Source organism: Sparus aurata, chromosome 23, assembly GCF_900880675.1.
Source record: "Sparus aurata chromosome 23, fSpaAur1.1, whole genome shotgun sequence".
NCBI classification, from domain to species: Eukaryota; Metazoa; Chordata; class Actinopteri; order Spariformes; family Sparidae; genus Sparus; species Sparus aurata.
The window spans coordinates 19,198,146-19,213,690 of record NC_044209.1 but is presented as its reverse complement, the minus strand read 5'-3'; the positions used below and the strand labels follow the sequence as shown (position 1 = coordinate 19,213,690).

Sequence of the window (15,545 nt, the reverse complement as noted above, 5' to 3'; positions counted from 1 at the left end):
TACGTTGAGAGCCAGAGGATAGGGTTCTTCAGTTCTTCAGAGATGAGACATATACACCGTTTATATTTAACAAATATCATGCGAGATGCTTGTTGAAAGAGGGGTTTATTTACTCAGTTTTCGCTGACCTGGTCGCTGTCAATACTGCCTTTTAATACACACACTACTTCATGCTCCGTGCGCCGTAATTATAGACCGCTTTTATTGCCAAAAGCTTATCGCGAATATCATTTTAAACTTGAGGGGCTTTAATGCCATACAATATGGCTCCGGCCATAGATGGATTAAGATTAAGTGATGATACTGAAGTTGGGGAGGGATTTTTGTGCGTGATGTAAGTGTGAGTTGGTTTTTAAAGCTCAGGTGGTGGAGCAGAGCACTGACACCGCCTGGGTGGAGGATTTGTCCCTGACCGCAGATGCTAACAGATGAATGTATTTTTGAATCTTCAAGGTACTTGAGCACTCACTCAGTGGCATTGAAAGTTTTATAAATATATTGCACCGGATGACAAGATTGTACATATTTTATTCAGATATATTTTTAGTTTTAAAACAGTTTGTTCCAGTTTCATTGTTCCACCAGTAATGATATAAAGCAAACTCATCTTAATTTTGTAACAGTATTTCTTCCTGTCTAACAGTTAAAGCAAGATTACGTAGAAATTGTCAGAGGTATCTGTATGTTGAAGTAAAAATGTATGTAACGCTGTGATCCTCCCCTCCCACTGAAGTAACATGTGCAGGACAAGGATGGGGGGGTCGGATTTCCTGAGACAGAGACTCCATTCAACCTATTACAAGACACTGTACCATTAAAATGATTTTGAAGCTGTTATTTCAAGGTAAAGAGGACATAACAACATAATGTCGCTTTAACGTTCTTCCTCAAACCTGAGGTCTTCTTGGGTTTTGAAAGACAGCAAAGTTTATTCATGTTCGAAGTAGATGCCAGATGCAAAGATGGCGCCTACTCGAACCATAAGAACTGCTTTTTTTTCTGGCTTCCACATTTACTTCCTGCTTACGGGACAAAGTGAATATATGTAGTTTAGTTTATATTTTAGAATGGCAGTCAGTGGGGAAAATGCTTTTTGGCTTGCAGGAGAATCATTTGCTACAGTACCGTGAGTGGCCAATAGGCCTGATTGGAAGCAAAGCTGAGCAGCTCCTTCCTATCTTGGTTCTATTAATATCTCTGGCACAGCCACCTTTGTATAATCATACATTACATACTGTACAAGATGAATATATTTCGTAAATTAACATGCCAGAAGGCCAACCACCGTATGATAGACTACGTTACCACACACTGGAATACAAATATCGAGAATACTTTATAATGCTGAAAAACAAACGAATGTATTTGCAATGCTGTCCTCATCCGCTGCACAGACTCTCTTTCTCTCTCTGTAACTCTCTCTTCCCGTTTTGCTTTTGAAGGGTAACCTCTGTGGAATGTGCTTCGTTAATCTCTCTTGACATTTCCCTGTCTTCCTTTGCTGCGTGCGCCTCCTGCTTGCTCGGTTGTCGGTTAAGCCAAAGGAGTCAGGCCAAGGCAAACATTTGAATCTCTGAAATCGTTCTTTTCTCTCTCATCGCTGAACAAAAGCCAAAGAGGGCACAGCCAGTCTCCTCGTACGCTTCTGTTTCAATGTGTTGTTTTGAAGCGGCTGCCTCTTTAACAGACTGATGCATCTAATGCTGCTGCGGAATGCACCTCGTAAGTAGTTTTGTTTCTACCGGATCTTGATGTTGGAGGACTGCTGAATACATTCAGTCACTTAAGCGTGTCTACAACCGTGAACTATGGCAACAGCAGACGTGTTAACTAGAGACTGGGGGCCCACGTAGTCTTCTCTCGAGCTGAGCACAACGCCAATTGGTGGTAACATATTCTCCACCGCTCATACTCTGTTAATGCAGCCGGGTGCACCGCAGTCGCCCCCCTCGACACTGGGCGAGTGTGTCAGCTGCAGGTGAAACTATGAGCTCATGTTACCATATGTGTCGGAGTGCTGCTACATGCAGATCCGACAAGTAGCAGGTTGCAGGTTTAAGTCGCTTCGTGGAGTCAGACCTGCTCTGGAGGCAGAATGTTTGAGTTAAACCTCACAGTCCTGAGCCAAACAACCACCGGATATTTCTCTTAATACATCTATGTATTACTTTGTGCCGACTACGAGCCATATCATATCTATTTGTCAGCAGATGGCAACTGGAATGATGTTTTTTTTAATTGGGGAGATCTTTTTCCACAAAGACACAGAATCAACTCAGGGATCTTGAAATTAATATCCAGCTGCTCTTTTTATTTTTTTTATCATTACAGTAAACTGAAGCCCAATGAAAAAGTAAGAAGGCATGAGAGAGGATTATGTTTTTTAGTGCTCGGTACTACGCAGCCCATAAAAATGGTCCATTAAATATCTTTAATTTCACTGGAGCAAGCTGATAAATAGCTGAAAAATAACCCCGATGGTGTCATGAGGTTGAGCTTGAGCTTGGCAACAGAATATTTTTAACTGTAGTTCAGTTCCTCAAACCTTAAGGAAGTGCGGTGCCAAATGTAGAGTTGCAATGATTAATAAATTAAGTTGTCAACTATTAGATAACTGATACTATTCTGATAATCGATTAAATAGGTTTGAACATTTTTAAGAAAAAAAAAGTAACAAAATGTTTGATTCCAGCTTCTTAAATGTGACAAGCAGGCGCGTCGTTAGACCTGGGCATTCGGGGCTATAGCCCCGGATGTTTTGGGAATAGCCCCGGATCTCTGTGCTTTGAAAAAAAAAAAAAATCTGATATAATTGTCTAATGGTGAAAGGTTTTTACGTGGCTGCATATCGAACGGCCAGCAGCCTCAAATGCGACATTGTCACCAGAGTCTGAATAATTTGTTGCAAATTCAACATCAGTGTTATTCTTTCCCCCTCTATGCGTCACTGATATTACCAGAGCCGTCTATTAGCCTACAGTTTACCACTGCAGCGTTTATAACAGGGATGGAAATTAAACCCGCCACCAGCCAAATGCGGGTGAGTTTGTGTGCTGGCGGGTGAACTGAATCAGTTTACCACTGTGGCGGGTTCATTCCAGTCAGATCTGATCCAATTAATCTTAATGATCGATATCTTGGTTAGGGTATAACGATGCGCTTTCCACAACCCTAGAGTTAGATCCGGACAAATAATGTTTCTGATTGGACCAAAGTGCCAGTTGGACTTCAGAGGAGCCGGAATTCAACATACGGCCGTAAGCGGTCATTTGGACCGCTGGATTTAAATCCTATTCTCTCATGTAAATACACAACTGAGTGATGAATGCATTCATTGTGTCATGATATTAAAAAAAAAAAAACCATAACGAAATAACACCAAAGTGTACATTTTAATAAGTTTAATTATAGCCTACAATTAGCCTATCAACATTCATGTCATCGCACATAGTAAACCGTAATTATTGCATATTTACACACGATTTTAATAGAGAAAACTCAGAAGAAAATTAACAATTAAAAGTAACTTATTTGATTATGAAACATTTTAACACTTAATAATATATAATAAAATAATGATAATCGAAAAAGCTGAAAACGAGCTGATGTAAAACAAAAAAAGAGCCGTTGCGATCACTGGTCACAGATTACCTCCGATCTCCTCACAGATACACACGTGTCCGACGTTTGGTTCCGTTTGCAGCTCTTTTGGACCAGCACTGTCTCCGTCTCCGTGTCTGCTGTTGCTGCGTATGCTTCGCTGCTGCCCACCTTGTGCCGCCTGCCGCGGCCTCTTTCCCCTCCATGTATTCTGCCCTCAGCTCCTCTGCCAGCTGCTGCAGGACTTTCCTCCTTTCCTTGAATAAGATGCGGGCATTGATCTCAGTCAGGTCGAGGATGTTATAGAAGACCGCCACTGGCCATCTTCGCTGACACAGACACCGAGGCAGTGCCGGTCCAAAAGAACTGCAAACGGAGCCAAACGACGGACACTTGAAATGCCACAAGCCCGTGTGGAACTGTGAGGAGAGCGGAGGTAATCTGCAGACTGTGACCAGTGATCACAACGACTCTTTGTTTGTCTTTGTTTTAGATCAGCTCGTTTTCAGCTTTTTCGATTATTATTATTATTATATTATATATTATTAAGTGTTAAAATAAAATGTTTCATAATCAAAGAAGTTACTTTTAATAGTTAGGCTAATTTTCTTGTTCTGAGCTTTCTCTATTAAAATCGTGTGTAAATATAGGCCTACAATAATTACGGTTTACTATGTGCGATGAATATTGATAAATATAGGCCTACATTTAAAAAAAACGAAAGAACTAAGTTTAATTATAATTAAACTTATTAAAATGTACACTTTGGTGTTAATTCGTTATTTAGTTTTAAAAAAAATATATCATGACACAATGAATGCATTCATCACTCAGTTGGGTATTTACCTGACAGATTATAGAGTTTAAATCTAGCGGTCCAAATGACCGCTTACGGCAGTTCTAGTAGTGTTGTATTCCGGCTCGTCTGAAGTCCAACTGACACTTTGGTCACGGGGGATCTGTTGTGTGACAGCGGAGAGTCAGCAGCTGGATTTTGCACCCACGGTCAGTAGTATTAGTAGGTGTATTGGTAAACAAACAAACAACAACCACCCCGACTATTATTCATTGTATTAATAAATTTGTGGGAAGTTATTACAATAAAGATTTTCACGTCCCCACGAAGAAATTCCTGCAAATGTAACAGTTATTACATGTGTGGGAAATCGTTTGTTACGTTTGTAGTAGGCAGCGGCTCTTGTGGAAAATGTATTAGGCTACATTTGTGGTTTAAATGCTGCAGATTTGAAGTACGTTTTTGGGTTTATTGACGATGTTAAATGACGATGTTTGTCTCTTAATACCCTACAAAGCCTCCTGTAGGCCTGATGCAGATAGACAATGAAGCCAAGAAATTATAATAGGGAATGTTCTACCTGCTCTAATAGCTTATGCACACAGCGCAGGTCTTGGCTATAATATCTTAAATGTAAACATTACTCAGTAGGCCTAGTGAGGGAAAATTAGCTTTATTAGTGATTAAAATATGACGATGAGGACCCCTTCCTTTCCCTCTTAAACTATGTTGAAATTGCATCTTTAAACAGCTAGATTTTCCAAATTTTCGAAATTTAAAAAAGACTCTATCTGCGGGCAGTGATGCTGGTATCTGACCTTTTTTCAGAAACGAGTAATCTAACAAGTTAATATTTCCAAACCAGTAACCAGATTAAAGTTTCATATCATTGTTTTTTCCTTAGTAAAAATGTATATTTTTGCTTTCTTCTTGTCTCGGGGAGTGATGTCACGTTTGCAACAAGTCACATTTCAGCACGAGCTCAACTCACGTGTAACACCACGCAGCAACACAAACACGACAACAATGGAGGGAGGAGAGAGATGCGCGTTTTCTAGCTGGAAATATAGTCATTATTTTGAGTTCCTCTCAGCTAAAGATGAGAATATTAATGTGTGTTGTTCACTCTGTGCTGGCGACAAAGTACTATCAAGCTTCAAGTGAGTTTTAAGGAGTAATCAGTAATCAGTAATCAGATTACTTTTTCAGGGTAACTGAGGCATCACTGCGCAGGGCTAAAGCCCCGGATGTTTTGCACTCCTAGCGACGCCCCTGGTGACAAGATTGCTTTTTCAGTATTTTTTTGTTTTCTTCAGTGTTTAGATTCTTGTTCATGTAAAAGATGTTAAACGTTTAAAAGATCAGAGTACGTAGCAACAGACACTCTTCTCTCCCACAGAGAACACTGCCCCTTAAACGCCTCGTCAGTAGTCCCGCCTTTAATTCTGTGATTTTGTGACATCAGACATTACGTCAGCATCACACATATTTGCATAATCTATGCCTAGCTGATTTAGCACAGCTGCTCTGTTGTTAGTAGAGGTGGTGCTACCTCAGGCATGTGTGAGCTGACCAATTAGAGGATCACTTGGTATACGGGAGGGTGGCCCTTAAGGGGGAATACAGAGCTGCAGCACTGGACAGTATGAGAAAACTGATGTGTTTAAAGTGTGTAAACCTTTTCTAGTAGTAACACAAAATAAAATTATGAATCTAAAACTGAACATGATATGTTTACTTAAATCTAAGGGCTGATTGGACATGCTGATTTTGATTACGGAATTTAATTTAAAATATAATAATACATTTGAGAACTGAACACTTTTTGCCTCCTCCCACTCAGTTTGAACTCAACCAATCAGATTACTCCTGCAGTAAGAGCAGCTCTGCTTCAGAGTGATGTTTTCAGTAACTAAAACTCCAATCCGCTCCAGTTTACACGCGTATTTGCCGGCGCTATTCAGCAGGGGATCCCTTGAGGCTTTAAAATCACCTTAATCCCACTCTAAAAGCAACTCATTCCATTATTATGCCCCTCATCATCACACGGGGCGAAGCTGCTGCTACTGTACTTAAACCACATGGTGGTGTGACTAAGATGTGCTTTTGTATTTGCACAATATCCAAACATACATCCAGATGGGGCGTATTGGCAGCGGAGAATAAAGAGAAGATTAATATTCAAACGATCTATTTATAAAGCTGAATGTGTGGATGAGCATCAGGGGTATTATTGGCATTTGGCTGGCATCCATGCTGGGGGCAGAGCATGACTGATGGAGTTTCAACATTTTTACGATGAGGAGGGAGAGCGATGCTGACGGCAGAATCGGGGTACACTTAAGCCTCTGCCCTCCCTACCACTCAATCATATGCCAGGTTAATTTGAAAGTCTTGATGCATCATGTACGTAAACACTTAAAGAGATAAATTCAGAGCAGCGATTAAATTGTAGCTTGACATGCAGATTAGAAATGGTCGTTGTAAAACCAGCGTCAGAGGGCAGATATTCCTGTAATTCCAGTAAGGTTGAACTGTCATCAGAAATAAGACGCAATACGACACCTAAATAAACACAATTATTTAAAAATGCTTCCAGAAATGATATATATGAGAACATGGATTTATTTTCCCAGATCTGTTTTACATACGTTGGTGAAGAAACTACGCCTCAGACTGAACAAATATCAAATATCATCTCCTCTGTGGCCTCTCACCTGCATGTGAGAGGGTCACAGAGCTGCTTATCCTACACAACAAACACTGTGAGACCTCCTGATTTTTAAATACACCAACCAGGAATGGAGCAGGAGAGTTGTTTGCATATCTGGATGACCTACTTTTTTTCTTTTTGGCTGCGAAGCTTCTGCTAGTGAAGAGAGGGGGGAATACTTTTAATTCCATAAATATTTTACAGGATTTCTTTTCACGTGATCTTGTTCAAGGTGTTTTATGTTTAGAAGGCAATGATACACTATCCTCATCCAGCTCGTCTGTTCTATCACGTGTGGATTAAACAGTTTTAGGTGATAATAGATCCCAACAGACGTATTATGATATGAAAACGTATTCCAAAGCTTGTATGTTCAATCATGTGAAGCTGGTACTTAAATTTCTCATCCCAGACCATTCTTTTTGAATGATTTGCGGTGCTGAGGTGATTAAAAAGTGAATAAGTGTCAGACAAACAAGCTCATATCATGATTATTGCTTCTGAAAATATGTTGAACCTCTTCAGTCTGGACTTGGAAGCAGAGCTGAAACATTTTGGTCAATTAATCAACAGACTGAATGCTAAACTTCTGGCGCACCGCTGCGGCCGATGAAAATGTTTAATTGCACTTGTCAGACTCTTGGGTGCATGTGTGACCAAAATAGTCTCAACCTGCAACCCTGTTTTTAAGCATCATCTGAGCAATTTAATCTTTTTTTTTTGTTTTTGCCAGAAAGTGCCCCAAATTTAACTACCTCCTTCTTTCAAACATAAATATTTTTCTGTTTCTTTTAGCATTCAGGGATATTTAACTGAGTATATGTAAATCTTTTGACTATTGGCTAGAAAAACAACCATTCTGAAGCCCTCACCTGTGGCTCCAGTGAATTGTAAAGGCAATCTGAGCTATTTTCTGTCATTTTGTAGGTAAAAAAAAATATGCAGATTAATCAGGGATGTGTTTGTTGCAAACTGACACTACAGGACATAACTCATTCTGTGATTCTTTACTCCAGGAGGGTCATGATCCAACATTTAGACGATTCTACATCATGTCTTCTGCTTCATCTTGATACCAGCAGCGTCGAGCTCCGCAGAGAGCCTTCTAAAGGTCACTAATAATGTTTCTCCCTCCAAGACGAGTTCAAAGGTGCTGACATTGCTGTGTTGTTCAGTCTGTATGCGTCCTGTAACGGTCATGCATCAAGCCTGTTGTTGGCTCCGGACTGAGAGATTAGACACGCTAGCCTCTGTGAGGGGAATGTGAGGGACGGGACGGCTGTATATAACGCAGGGTTACAGAGATGATGATAAGAATTATGACTTGTTTTGGATTCCACCGGTGATGTCCCCCCTCGCCCCTCCTCCCCCTCGCCCCACACGTCAGATGAAGATAAGATTTATGGGCGAACGAGGGGGGAGGAAGGAAGGGATTTGCTAATAGGGTTTGGAAGAGGAATAAAAGGGGCGCGAAACTGGAGATTAGATTTTATGGCGCCGCTGTAAACTTTGCTGATGATTTGAATGAATCGTTCTTATGTGAATAAAGCGGTCTCAACGTAGGAAAACAATTGCTAAATGCAACTCTAATTTAGGGATGAGGAATCTGTGGTGTTCGGTAAACAAAGGCGGCTTTAAATACCGTATTAAGCTGTCATCCACTTCAGCTTTCCATTTCCTTTTGTCTTCCAGCTTGCGTCAACGCAGCCTTCGCTCCAAATAGGCCAAGGCCTCTCTCAAATCACAGAGGAAGCTTGTAGAATAAGGGATCAATTCTGGCTGTGTATCCGCTCCACAGCACATTGTTTGGGTTGCATTTAAAGAGTCTTTTGTTAATGATATATCAGGCCTCGGTTAACTTCTTACACTTGTGGTGCAGTCGCTTGACTCTGCATCTGTCTGTAATCCATCAAGCAGCGGCTGCATACCTGTGGGAACTTGATGATGGCCGCGGTATGAGGTAATGCTACACTGGACCAGTTGTGAGAGGCGTGCGGTTTGAGCGGGTGAAGGGTGGTGGTGGGTGACAGGATGTCAGCCTCTTTCTAGTCTGCAGCAAATAGGGTGTTGGAAATTTAACCTTCCACTAAACAACTGCTCTCCGAAAACAAGAAGATTGACTTATAGATGTCTGCTGTGCTTTGACAGCGTAAAAGATTGACTCAAACTATTAACATTAACATAGACATGTTAATTTATGTGTTTCAAAAAGCTATCCAGTCCATGTATATCTTATGTCGGTATGTTGGTCTGCAAGAATTACGATAAAATTAAGTCATTTTTCGAAATAAAAACTACTGCTGCCTGAGCAGTTCTGTTCACTCCAACAGGAAAAAAAGATGTCTTTTGGAAGAATTAAACAGTCGCAAAGACATTTTTTCCAGGAAAACTCATCAAAGATTGTAACAGTACAAATTGCTCAGACTTATTAAAGGTCCTACTTGTAAGAAAAGTTGATTTCTGAGGATTCTCAATTCATCAAATACTTATGCTTTGGGATTGTAGGACGGTTCAGCCAGCATCCCTATACAGACACTCACGGACCGCCCTGAGCTAAGAGCAACAGTAAAACTGGTGATGGTTTGCAAAAAGACATCTCATTCACACATGTAATGCCACCCTGAAATTGTCTGCACATTACCCGAACTAGCTGCTGTGTGAACCCAAATGTCTGAATCACTTGGCCCAAATGTTAACCAGACTTTACCCTGCCAGCTTCGTGTGTTATTGGACCCATGTGGTAACTGTACAAGTCATTTTTCTGTGCACTTGACAGCGAGTGCTGTGTTGCACAGACTGAAGCTGTTTCATACCCTTCTAGCTCGTTGATATTACGGATACATCTAACACGTGGACTCAGCAGACAAGTCCTCCCCATCCTGCGCGCTCCACTCAGGTTTTACCCCCTCGCCTGAACCAAACCAAGTATTTCCAGTAGGTGAGAACAGCGTGACACGGACGGTCTTAAATGTGAAACCAGCTTTAGAATGGTCCTCTGCCCCAAAGGGAGGGGGGGGGGTCTGTCTGGCAGCATTACTGGTAATTAAAAATTGGGCTGTTATTTCTGCACGGCTTCAGCGATGGAGCAGCGCCAGTGAACTGCCACCCTGGCACGCTGCAACTATCAGCATCAACACTGGCACACAAGGTCTAATTATTCTGTAAGTGGCTCATTGTGAAGAGCCCAGACCAAACAAATCAACAATCCATGGCTGTTGTGCGAAACAATGATCCCGCTGGGCTTTTATTTGTCAAAATGGGTCAACTAGGAGGCAAACCGAGAGGACACACCCCTGCATTCCCGAAGGAAGGCGTCCTCTCTTCGCTGGATCCACATGGGCACAGCCGTCTCTCCCGCACTTGAGAACTATTCTTGTGGCTGTTTATTGGGATGCGTGCTTCGCCTAGATCCCCATGGCTACTTGAGTAATGGGGCGGCCTTAACCGTGGGTGAGCAAGACGCCACATGGGGGAGTCACATGAGCCGAGACCAGCTGATCGACAGGGGCAGAGGGGCTCCGGAGCTGAGAAAGTGCGATGAAGTTCAAGACAGGGGCAAAAATTTGTGATGGGTGGAAACACAAGAACAAGAGGAGCCGGGGAGAAGGTAGCAATGTGGTGTGGGGAATATGATACGTGTGATGTCAGGACACTGGATTGGCGACACATTGGCGAGATATAATGAAACGTAGGGATGGAATTACTGCGTGAGGGAGAATCAAAAGGGAAAGGGTATAAACTCCTTGGGAGGGCAAATATTTCAGCTCTCAACGCTCTCGTGAACTGATGTGTCCCCCTGAATGTGGACTTTTAAGGGACACGTCTCATTTTTAGACAAATGTATTTAGAGTTTGAAATAACTCCGTAGGCAAAAGAGATCAGTGAGTTTTTATCAACCCACAACAGAGAGTTTGATACCTCGACTGAAATCCACAAGAAAAGAAAAAAAAAAAAAAGAAGGAGTTCTGACTTTTCCACACAATAACAGCGATATGGTGAACTTCCTGCAGATTGGCGCGGGGAGACGGATGCCAGCCGAGGAGACGGCGCAACAGAATGAGGGAGGTAATCAGGGTCAGATAGATTAGGTGTCTGAGGCGCAGAGATACGACGCAAGGTAGTTACACCTGACTTGGCAGAGGTCCCTCTAACAAATCATCCCGCTCATCTCGGCCCGCTTTTATCTGTTACCTCCTCCTCTTCCTCCTCTCCTCTCCTCATGCATGCGTTCGTTTCCTCGCGTTTCAAGCAAACAGCTGATTTACGGCGCTTTGAGGTCGCTGTTGACAAAAGGGAGCCGGGCATATTTCAGAGCCAACGATTGATACACACATTGCGACATCACAGCCAATTGACACAAACATTACGACACTACAGCCGGTGGAGTTTAATATCAGGTCTTAAAGTGTGGTATTAATGGTTCGGAGGTTATTAAATGTTAGTCCACATACAGTATTTGGTGTCACTGGAGTCGCACAGGTGCAGTTTGTGGTGCGATGACAGGACTTGTCAGTGATGGAATAAGGTGTTTTGCAAACCCTGGTCTTCATTTTATGAAAATGTAGAGCTTCTGTATCAATACAACTGAAGTTGGTACAACTGTGTTGTCACTTTAGGTTAACAATAAAACAAAACATTGTGAAGAAATCAGCAAAAAGGCTTTGTAGCACAACAGATGGGGGTCATTGGGTTAATTTGGCATCGTCGGTTTTACACATTTTCTGGCATCTGAACACAAAGAATAAGTAGTTGGAAACAATCACAGAAAATAATCACATACAGCAAATCATTTCGTCAGTCATAACCTTGAACCTCACACCAGACATCGCTGTGAGCGTGCTGACGTTTGCCCCTGCTTTTTTTAGCCCAATGAAGCTCGGGATCCAAGATGATTCCCTCTTCACACTTGTCTCTTCAAGATCCTAAAATATTATATTAGTGGCTCCCTTCCCAAGCTCATCATGTTTCCATTACTTTTGTCTCATTTAATTTCAATGACCAACACGTATTAATCAAGTAAAACAAACGCTAAGCGAACAATGCCAACCAAATGTAATATATTAAAGGAACACTATGTAATTTTGGAGAAGAAATTCAAACTCAGAATTTACAATGTCAATTTAATTATTTATTTTTGTCGATAACTGAATGAAACAAGAATCCTCAGAGGAAAATAAGGTCCTGAGAACACTGTTTGAAGCTAGAAAGGTGGCAGGGTCCGCCACATATAAACAGAGAAAAACAGCATGACATTGTGTTGTCCATTAAGGTCAGTTTGTTGATTCATTTTAGGAGGAGTGTGTTTATTTAGGTATAAAAACAATCTGATGATAAAGAGCTCTCTCTTCTGATCAGAATTTACTCCCCAAATCGCCACAGTGAAACTTTAAGTCAAATATTTACATCCCTTTTCAGATCTGTTCCTAATTGTTAAAGAAACAGAGCTTAAGAGCTACAGGAGGATACAGTCCTTTTGTAGCTTTAAGAACGTTGTCAGTAAAAAAGAAACAACAGCTAACAGAGGGTGAGTTTATGAAGACATGAGCTCGTACTAATGAAAACTAATAAAAGATCAATCTCGTACCACAGATTGCTGAGTAGTGCTCATGTTTAACAGCTTTCATCCACATGCCAGCTAATTAACTTTATATGAAGAGGTATCTCACCTACGTCGGAGATGATATAAGGAAATAAATAAAGCAAATTCTGACTTGGTTGTGTTTCTTTATTACCAGTGAGGTAAAGAAAAATCCCAGCGCTTTATCACGAATGGGTTTAAAATGTCTTCTTTTTGTTGTTTGTTTCACTGTTGCATTTAACTGCATCACCAGCCTCCTCTTCTCTTTTGTTTTTGACCAGTGAGTTGTTTCTGTTATAATCCTACAGGTTGGACCATCTTACCTGGCTTCTTGGGCTCAGGCATGTCTGTTTATAGTGATTCCTCTCAAAGCGTCTTCCTCCCTCCTTGTCTGTGGATCTGCCTGAGCTTCCTCCTTCATCCCTTTTTATCACCTCAGCACCCCCCTCCCTCACACTCATTCACACACACACACATACACACACACACACACACACAACACACTACCACTGCCACTCACTTCATCCTCCTCCCAACAAGTGGAACAAGGAAGGAAAAGAGTGACAGAATAGCTGTCACTTGAAACCTTGGCCGTGGCTGCAGAGGCTTTGAGGAGGAGGAGGAGGAGGAGGAGGAGGAGGAGGAGGAAGACACCGTGACGGGTAAAAGCGGTTCAGAGCCATAAAGAAAAGTCCAGCCCTTGGGGAAAACCTGCCAGCTGATTAACTCATAGGCACTGGCGCCAAATCGTTAACAAAGTGAGTGATGCTAATCAGCATTGACGCGTTGATCGAGTGATGCAGCAGTGGCGTAAAACGGCTCAGATATGTTTCGTGTTTGCCTCGGTTGACGGGTTAAATATCTTTCCATGAAAATGATTAGGGGAGCAAAGGAGGCTCTTTTATTTATGTGTCATATTTGTGCTTTATTTATCCCGTTAAGGTTGAATAGATTCATCCAAATAGTCATGTCAAAAACATGTTGTGCACTATGGAGAGGACTTACACTCATGTCTCAGCATCAGGGCTTTTTTTTCTGGTTTCTAGACATCAGTTTTGAGAAACTGTGGTTGTGGATCTTAACAATTATTAGGGATTGAATATATTCTCGCACACCATTTTGTTCACAGTCGCCTTCAGTTTCAAGGACGTGCACAAGGTCGGGCTAAAGATGCCCATTTGCCGTTTTTGGGTGTGCTGTCTTTCCCCCGGAAAAGTAAATTTAAAAACTGTCTTATTTTAGCTGCTGTGGCTATGTCAATATTGGACACAGAGACACAGAGATGGAGCAGACCACAGTCATAGAAATTTTAAAAAAGGAGAGAGATGATTTCTGTCCTAAGTCTTTTGAAGGTGTGTAAATGCAGATCAATCCGCAGAAGGTGTTGGAGAAATATCGTGTTTCGACATAAAGCGGCTCAGTGTAACAATGTGTGGCAATTTACATGTATTAATCACTTTTTAATTGGCCAAGCGGATCGTAATGTGACATGAAAAATTAAACCTTCCCCGCCTCTCTCGGTTGCCTTTACAAGCCTGTGCTGTGGATGATTTGTTAAAGTTGTTTAATGTTGCTGGACTGTGACTTTCTTTCTTTGTAAAGGGTATGACTCTATGCACTTTGCGCTTCGTCTCAGTTCCTCTCTGGCTTCCAGCTCAACACAGAAGTTCCACAGAGCCCCGTTAACTAAGTTAATCAATTACATCGAGTCATCATTGGCTTCTGGTTTCACACTGAACATGAACAGCAGTCTCCGCAGTGATAATTCTGTGCTTGTTTACCCAACCCTCTGCCCAACAAGACACATAAATATGGGTCGTAATAAGCTGCTTCCACAGTCGACCTACATGGTCGTTTTTCTGATGAGGACAGGCTGGTCTTAGCTAGCTGGCTGGCTAAATGAGCGTTTGCTGGCTCAACCAAGTCCAGATTTATGCCTTCTACAGTAGTAAAAGCTAAACCTAAGGTTGAGGTGTTGCCAGCAAAACATGCTGGCTAGCCTGCTGATTATACTACTGTAACTGTATCCTTAGCTAATTAGCCAGAATTATGTCTTGCTTCTCCCTTTTTCCCTCCCCAGAACTATTTTTCAGCGAATACACACCATGGTGGACACCTCAAATTATACCCAGCCATACAGTTTAGGCTCCGGTTAGAGCAAGAAACAAAACATCTATCCATGCATCGCTGTTCACTTTTTTCTGCTTTACAAATGGCACACAGGTACCTGTCTATTCTCCTAATGGATGAAGTTAAACAATACAGTAACAGCGGTTATAGCTGTCCTTGTAGATGCCCTTTGTCCAAAGGTAGAGAGCAGATAATGTGCACACTGGTGAAAGTGCCACTTCAAAATTATGCTTAAAAACGACAATGAATGCGAGGCGTATGTTTAATGAATTAAACAAAAACTCTATTTTGACGCCTTGGTAAGATTTTGAAGAAGAAAAAAAGATTCAGCTCCACTCCATAACCCAATGTTTTTGCTACAGTCCAGAAGCGGATGAGAAAACAAAACTAGCTCAGAAATGAAAACGGGAGCACAGCAGCAGCAGCAGCAGCAGCAGCCTCGCGTTCCTATAGGCTCTGACAATCCCATTTGTTCTCCGGGAGCCATAGCTGTCAACAGGGTGTATTTTATGGGGCTGGAGGACCTCGGCAGAGATGTGAGGAGCAAGGTCAAAGACAGCAGAAGGGGGTTGCTGACCTTAAGAGTTCATGGAGAGGTTCAAACTTCCCAACCCATCGCATACATATAGCCTACACATGCTTATGTTTACACAAAGTTTCACATGTGTTGTGGGATAAATATACAGTATATTAATTACACAGCAAAGACAAGGAGTGACAGAGCGGCG

The 15,545-nt window shown here is 41.8% G+C and overlaps 1 protein-coding gene across 12 annotated transcripts in view; it reads right to left on the bottom strand.

Moving 5' to 3' along the window:
- The window catches only part of mybpc2a (myosin binding protein Ca), a 56,848-nt gene extending 43,648 nt beyond the window's left edge, over window positions 1-13,200 (bottom strand). For all 12 annotated transcript variants that reach the window (XM_030408766.1, XM_030408768.1, XM_030408767.1 and 9 more), the window contains exon 1: window positions 13,011-13,200. In XM_030408766.1, the coding sequence (XP_030264626.1) occupies window positions 13,011-13,032 (22 nt within the window). In that variant the 5' untranslated portion in view covers window positions 13,033-13,200. The remainder of the gene's footprint in view (window positions 1-13,010) is intronic.
- Window positions 13,201-15,545: the final 2,345 nt, after the last annotated feature.